Here is an 8294-nt window from a genome sequence, read left to right on the forward strand (position 1 = left end):
TTCATTTCTAACCTGCTGTTTTGTTTTTAGCACGTTACCTAATAACTCTGGGACAAACCTTTTTGGCTATCAGACGAAACCCACGCTGCTCATTGTCATGCTGTTTGTTCCTGTTTTTGACTTTGAACGAAGCATCGAACGAGATGGCCGGGGTAGACACGTCAAGTAAAGGCCTAAAAAGGCAGCAAAACCTCCAGCAAATTTTTGGAGAGCCACAGTTATATTTGTCTCAAGCAGGACTTTCTGTTGAACTGGAGAAGAAATAGTTCTCCAAAGTTGTTCTTCTTATGAGTTTTATAGCAACAGTTTTTTTAAATTTGTTAGCCACCCTTCTAACCTAATATTTCTTTCTGCTCCCCCTCAGTATATATATGTTATTTACCGGCCAGGAAGTCCGGATAGGGAAAAACTGTGCCCGAGGTCTTGAATATACGTTTTCAAGACCGAGGGCACAGTTTTTCCCTATCCGGACCGACTATAAGTCGGTAAATAGCTTATTTATTTTTTCCCGTATTGTTTTTACTTGTTTTTGTGATCGTTTTGTGTTGTCGTTTAGCGGCAAAGGATACCGGACCGCGCGCGCGGGCAGATACCGACAAAATACCGCCCGCTCAAACAGCCAATCAGAACGCATGATTTTTTAGGATACCGGACTGGAAAAAAATAACGTAGATTATTAACGGATATCAATGCAAAATAATAATCCCGCCCCTTTCTTTGTTGGCACCCTAAATTTTGTTGGGAGAAAATAAAATTAAATGAAATAAAAATTACAAAATTTAGTAGGGAAACCGGAAAGACAGAAAGATTTTTGAGGAGGGAGGAAAACCAGAGAACCCGGAGAAAAACCCTCGAAGCACAGGAGAGAACCAACAAACTCCACTCACATACGACGAGTCCGAGGATCGAACGCGGGTAGCATTTGGTGAGAGTTGAGCGCTCTCGCGAAGATATGAATGTTCAGAAATTTTAAGAAAACATTTGATGGAGGGTTTTCAGTTTTGAATTCATTTCCTTCAGTTTTACCTATAGTTTAAAATGCCCTTTCCAGCTACTATTTCTAAGTTTTACTGAATATTGGAAATCAGTTGTATTCAAGTTTATCTCAATTAGCCAGACAGTCCTTTTTAATGCAGTCAGAACTACCACCAATGCTAAATGTGTTTGACACTGACTATGAACTTCAATACAGTGAAACTCTACACTGGTACTGTAAGGGATTTCTCAAAACATGTTGTATCAAAGACCACTGCCATAGTTGAGTGCGCAAATCTCTATGCTTATTCTTTGTACTATTAAATCTGGTAATGATCTGGTCAACTATAATAAGTATGATTGATTAGTTAGCCTATTGCTCTGTTTACAATTGTTATTATATTTATGGTAAAATGATTCACAAGGCGAAATACACTCCCGGGGGGGTACTCCCATATATGGACTATACGGGGATGATCCGCTGAACAGGGTATGGTTTTTCGAGCTTCTTGTCATAAACAGGGTATGCAATTCACACTCAAGTTCCAAGTTCTTCCTGAGTTTCCTGTCATATTCAGGATTTCTACTTTCGTATTGACCGAAACTGGTCGTTATGGTCGTAAAAAACGATACGCGAGATGACATGATAATTGAAACAGGAACTCAGTGCAATTAATTATATCTTTTGTCATAAACAGGGTCTACAAATTTGAGGGTTTTTTTTGTCATAAACAGGGTACCCCTTTCAGAATCCCAGCGGAACACCCCTACCCAAATTTTCGTGGAGTACCTCCCCCCCCCCCCGGGAATACACTCTGTGTTATTCTTTGCACTAATTAAATCTGGTAATGACCTGGTCAACTATAATAAGTATGATTTATTAGTTAGCCTATTGCTCTGTTTACAATTGTTATTATACTTATGGTAAAATGTAGTCTCCCCCACAGCCGCTTTCAGTGTCGTCACACAACGCTTTCTCCCCTGAGTAGGTAGTACTCAGGGGAGAAAGCGTTGCGTGACGACACTGAAAGCGGCTGTGGGGGAGACTAGGTAAAATGATTCACAAGGCGAAATACACTACAAAGGAATCAATTGTGCTACAGATTAAAAAAGGAATTACAATTCTTTGCAAAGGGCCTTTGAATAACTTTGTGTTAACAATATGGAGGACTGCAGTTGCTATCTATTGTAATCGGGTAATGTGGGGTTCAAAATATTTGATTCTCATGCAAGAGATTTATATGGGAGAAGTCATGCCCAAGGTACATGTGTGCTGCTTTAAGTATTGTCTGGTAAAAAATCCTGATTGCCTTCCCTCAATATTTTTAACACGCGTGATTTACAAGGACAAATATCTTTTCTAACCGACATTGCACCATCTAAAAGGATGACAATGTTCACGAAGAATTCTTTTGATTCTATTCTAGTTCCTATGTTTCTACTATTCTACGTTTTCTGGATAAATGTCCCGCGATCCTTTGCGCGGTATATGTTTTACATGTGCTTTTACCGTGGTGTCAATTCGGTTTCACCGGGCCCTTTCCCTAGCCTGTTTTTTCGTGGTATTGGACTGGTTTGTGCAAATAAAGTTTAGCCTTTAAACTATGACCGTGTAGAGCCAAATCGACATAATTCTTTCGAACGATACACGCTACTTCAAACTATTCACTTTATATGTAGAATCGATACTGAAATATTCAAGTCATTGTATCAGGGTTTAGGTGCACTTTAAATGAACATGAATGAAATTCAGGCAAGTTAAAACCGAGTCGTAGCGGCCAGCGGCTACCCACCCCAATAATATGCGGTGGGGGTGGGAGATGGGGCGCGTTTTTGCTAAGGACTAGTGGCAGCTTTGCCAGCAGTCTTGGTAGCTTTGGCTGTGAGCGTGCAGCAAAAAAATTTTATCCCGGCCGCCCACTCCTCAATTGGTGGGAACCAGGTGAGTATTATTTCCACTGAGTGGTCAGTGTGACAGGTACCAGGTGGTGAGCTGTGGCCCGGTCGCCATGGTTACCTCCGTGGTAGGGCGTAGTCTGATTGATGCGCACAGCTCGCACCATGGTACCTAACCCCAAACTTATCTAGACGATGAGTTTTAAATTTAATAAAAAAGAATAAGAAAGTGAATAGAATAAAGTTGTGCCATGCATCTCAATACAAGCGCCATTCTTGTGATGGCAAACATCGTGGTCTTTCTATATGGGTGCTTTTAAATACTAGAAAATATTTATGAAATAATCAACCAGTAAACTGTGAGTATAGTTCAACTACAGGTTGTTTAGTGTATTAAAATTTCAGTTCAAGGAGGAAACAATGCTTCTGACGGTTTTGGCTTAAGGTGGAAGCAAACTAATTCAGAGCGAATTTTGGACAATTTTATTCTCGCTCCCTTTGCAAAGCTAGTGCATCAATTTAACTGGATTTTTCATATAATGTGCTTGGATTATCCTAGATCCTAACAGTGTATTTTATTTTAAGATTTTTTAAATGTTTAGCCTAGTTTGGTTCCACCTTAACTTCGTGAAACAAGTAACGTTGAATCTATCGTCAGGCGGATTTTCTTAACCTAACGAACAAACATCTTCCAAGTGTCCCCAGCTTGTCCACCAGACACATTATCATCGCATTTGTATTCCCCGCTAATGAATGAATTAACATGTGTACCTGACCAGAATGCAACATATTTGTACGGCCTCCACGGACCTGTGAATGACGAAAGTCCCCACGTATCGTAATTGGTCCCTTCGTTTTGGAAACCCCACTTGGCACAGTTGGCGACCAGCATCGATTGATCATCAGCAAGGCGAATGAATGAGTTACAAGCAGTTGCAGGCGAAGAAGCATTCACGATCATGTACCTACAGAACGAAGTAACAAAACCAGTATTTTCATAAATGTCTTATTTTTTCGCATGGACTAACAATTAGGGCACAATTATAGCGGTAATATTAGAATAGATCTACATGTACTTCACATTGGTCGTACTGTCTTCCCATTTTCCTTCCAGATATATTTCCTTAACTATTATATTTAATTTCATGTTTATGTAACAGAATACAGAATCTGGTTCAAAAGCTATCAAAAAATCATCAGATAAACACCTCACAACGTCGTATCCCGAATCGTTCTTGGCCGTCATGATGTGAAATACTCTGTCAACAGATGCTTTACGACAGTAGTACCGTAACTGTGTGAACCCCATCTCTTGTTTCAGTTGCAGAAGTGCAGGTTGTGTGACGAACTCATATGTACTCAGATTAGATATCTGCCGATAGTTGGTATAACCGGCAAAGCCAGAAGAGGGTGGGCCCTTCAGAGTCAAGTTTTTTATCTGCGTCCAGCCGCCTAAAAACATTGATCACAAATTATTTTAAGGAAACATTATGTGAATGAAAACAGACAGTCTACTGTCATATCTTCACATTCTTTAGAGGCTGGTGTTCATATATATATATATATATATATATATAACAATCCAAGAGCCTTATTGCAACACAACCATCCTTCCCATTTTGGGTTGTATAATAAACCGTAGACACTGAGAAAAAGGGGACAGAACGGGAGAAATCCCCAATAATTACTTGATTGAACCAATGACTCTACTTGTATGCATGAACCCAACATATCTTAGCTTCCGTCAGTGGTCATGTCACAGTACACAGTGAATGGGGTTCCTGTGTTGCCTGGGTTAATCCAGTATCACAGGGAGCCCATACATGTATTAACCCAACATATCTTACCTCCGTCAGTGGTCATGTCACAGTACACAGTGAATGGGGTTCCTGTGTTGCCTGGGTTAATCCAATATCACAGGGAGCCCACACATGCTTCACATCAACATATCTTACCCCCGTCAGTGGTCATATCACAGTACACAGTGAATGGGGTTCCTGTGTTGCCTGGGTTAATCTAGTATCACAGGGAGCCCATACATGTATTAACCCAACATATCTTACCTCCGTCAGTGGTCATGTCACAGTACACAGTGAATGGGGTTCCTGCGTTGCCTGGGTTAATCCAGTATCTACCATCTCCAGTGTCTTGTCCAGTCCATTTGATGTTCTGACAGGAATGACCTGGGTAACTTGACGAGGAACCATTTAAACCTGTTGAGGAATAAAATTATGCAGTTGATATATCTCTCGTGGATTTTTGCGGAACTAATACTTAGGGCATGTGCGCGCGGACGTCTCCGTGTCCAGCCAAAACTTCACTAAATCTTAGTAATTATGCAGTTTGAGTTTAAGGTCTTAATTAATAAGAAGGAGTCTGTCTACTTCAGTCTACGTACCGAACCAGGTCTCACAGTATTGACCAATGTATCCAGGTTTACAAAGACACTCGTACGAATCTGTACATTCATCGATGCCACACGTGCCGCCATTTTGACAAGGAGAAGAAGCGCACATAGGTAAAACCTGAAAATGAAACATCACAACTTAATACAAAAGTACCTCTAATGATAATAAATAATAAATCGTACTTACAAACTGCTCGGCGTCATAGTACGAAAAGCCTGGTTTGATGACGTAATCAGATGACGCGGAGCTCTTTGTGTGGTTGCTAAGCTCACATACGTGGAGTAGAGAACCTGTTTCTTGGTAATTGTACGACTTACAACCACTAGTTTCAAGACATTTGAATGCACAGTCGAAACGGGAAGTGACGTCATGGCTTGATATCACGTGACCCCTCAGTGCTCGACCTGTTAATTTTATAGAATGAAAACTGAGTTTCAAAAAGAAATACTTTTGTTGTAAGCCAAATGAATTCAAATTTTACTCTCACCTTTTGATTTGTCAAAAATCGCCATCTTTTTGCAAATGGCTCCGCAGGACGCTATTGCGCATGTCAGAAGCATCAACAAATAAAGATTGGATGACATATCTAGACTTAAACCAAAAAAATGATGGTTATGTACTGGAACCGTTATTTGGCCATTAACTATTAAACACATATGACCAAATTTTATCTCGATTCAGTGACACAATAGCTGAATTGGCCATCATTGTTGAAACCGCCGTGGTTAGATATGGTGAGAAAATGAAACAAAAACAAAACTGAAAAAACAAAAACAAACAAAAAAAAGCAAACAAACAAGCAGACAAACAAACTTAAATAAATAAATACAACTTCTCATCACAAAAAACTTCTAGGAGGTTTTGGCATCGTAAAGATATATTTCTTGAAGACAATTGCCATATCTTTTCTGATATTTTGCTCCAGGCATGTAATACATGGGCACTATGTTTTGTGGGGAAATCTATATCATTCTGGAATAGATCTAGAAATGATCGAGCGACCAGTCAGTTTTTATTGAACGATAACTTTTAATTTAGAATCACTGGTTGTGTTCGGAAGTAAATTCACCAAGCAGAAGTAATAACAAAACGTCCTGGCATTACCATTGCATTCGAACAAAGAGAAGAAAAAGTATGAAGAAAAAGAAGAAGAAGAAGGAGAAGAAGAAGAAGAAGAAGAAAAAAGAAATTAAGAAGAAGAAGAAATAAGTACTGAATTAGCCCAGGCTGACAGGTGCATGCCATAGTCAGTATCGGACACATAAGACACGGAATCGTTCGACTGCATGAAAACCATCTAGTTAAAACACAACTTAGAATATACTTTACCTGGCGTTGACTAGAGTTGATATTATATCACTTAGATGTTTTGAAATCCGAATGGAAGTAGGATTTTGTCTCTATCTTTTCGTTTTCCCCCATTCAATTTAAACGAACTTTTAGAAACAACTTCTATACAGCTGGGAAAGTGGTCCAAAGTTGAACCGAAACATCATGTAGCATCTGATATATCCCTCGCTTGCACATTGAAAGACGCAAAATAAAATCTGTTATTAATTCCAGTTCTCTCACGACGAGCGACAGGCCCAAAGAATGATTTTCAGATTACTCCTGGTTCAATTTCTTAGTAATTTATTTATGACGAGAACTTAATTTACTGTTGAATAACGTTGTTATATCTTTTCTTTATTATACACCAAAAGTTTTGATAAACCTTGGAAAGTTGAATAACAAAGAGCCAGTGGGAGATGTTAACACTAACAATGGAAAGTGCAATTTCATTCTTATTATTTTCTTTCAGCGTCTTATATCAAACCTACAGGACGCATTCGTAATCTAAAAGCCCTTACAAAATGAATAACAATGGTATTTACTATTTTTTAATATCTGTTTTCGTTGCCAGGGCAAGATATTCAACAAAAAATAGAATGATTACGAACTGATGACGGGGACCTAGTGAAAAGTTAAATAGTCAAGGGATCGACAGGGTAAACTGGGTTACCTGGGTTGGACAAAGCCTGAGTCTCAAAGAACCTAAAGATAGTGATAGAGCTATACCTACTGAAAGCCATTTTGGATAAAAAGTTTATGTCATAAAATCAAAGTCATCGAAAACATCCATCTTGCCTGAAACCTAAAATTCCAACTCCCTCGTATTCCATTTCGAGTTTTAGCAACGTAATTATGTTGTCCTTTCACAAAGTCAGTGAAATTCACGTTGGAATTTTATAGTACCGAGTCGCTTAGTTACAAACTTATCTTAATAATTTCCAATATGTGAGTTCACCGATGTTTTTAAATCGATGGACATTTTCTAAAAGAAAATTATACCTAACGAGTTACCATACCTCACCATACTTTACCATGCTTAACCATGTTTTCCTATATACACTCAATTGAAGAATCGTTGTCTGGTTCAGAAACATAGAACATAGAAGCTGAGACCGAAATGGTACATGGGAAGTACGTTAATTAGATGCATGCTGTGACCGGCGACCCGTGGCATCATCCACTGTTTTTAATACGCGTTTGGCATTCTAAACCAACTGCATGGATGTCTCAAATGAATAAATTATAATATAATTATGTCATTTCCCATGTGCCATTTCGGTCTCAGTTTTTATGTTTCTGAACCCGACAAGGATTCCTCAATAGGCCCTTTGCAGCTCAGTAGCCACGTGGTGATTAATTCACTGAGAGCAAATGAATTATCTCTTTGATTCCCATGTGTGAAATTTACTGGAGAGCAAACACACTTTCTACAACCTGTTTCGAGAGATCGTAATAAGACTGCATTTCGTAACACACTGGTTGAACATCATTTCATTCAGTTCTTTACAAGTAGCTAAAAAGAATCACCAATTTAAAATAAAAACAAAAATTTTTAAGGGGCCGGCCTATTGAGTGTATGCTTCGCTACGCTTAACCGTACTTCACCATGCTTCACCATGGTTTCCTATGCCTCTATACTTAACCATTTTATTGCAGATTCATTTATACAGGGTTAGCCTCGAA

General features: G+C 39.0%; 1 protein-coding gene across 1 annotated transcript; it reads right to left on the reverse strand.

The window, feature by feature from the left end:
* On the reverse strand, nt 1-5863 carry LOC116299869 (uncharacterized). Its single transcript, XM_089036879.1, has 8 exons — nt 5767-5863; nt 5466-5683; nt 5270-5396; nt 4935-5084; nt 4719-4769; nt 4080-4323; nt 3643-3836; nt 1-251 (listed from the first exon to the last, which is right to left on the reverse strand). The coding sequence occupies exons 1-8, from the start codon at nt 5861-5863 to the stop codon at nt 70-72; spliced, it is 1263 nt and encodes a 420-aa protein (XP_088893005.1). The 3' UTR covers nt 1-69.
* Nucleotides 5864-8294: the final 2431 nt, after the last annotated feature.

The sequence above is a fragment of the Actinia tenebrosa genome, unplaced genomic scaffold (genome assembly GCF_029948245.1).
Source record: "Actinia tenebrosa isolate PJP-AT-01 unplaced genomic scaffold, QUT_ActTen_1.0 PGA_scaffold4__44_contigs__length_22323623, whole genome shotgun sequence".
Taxonomy (NCBI): domain Eukaryota; kingdom Metazoa; phylum Cnidaria; class Anthozoa; order Actiniaria; family Actiniidae; genus Actinia; species Actinia tenebrosa.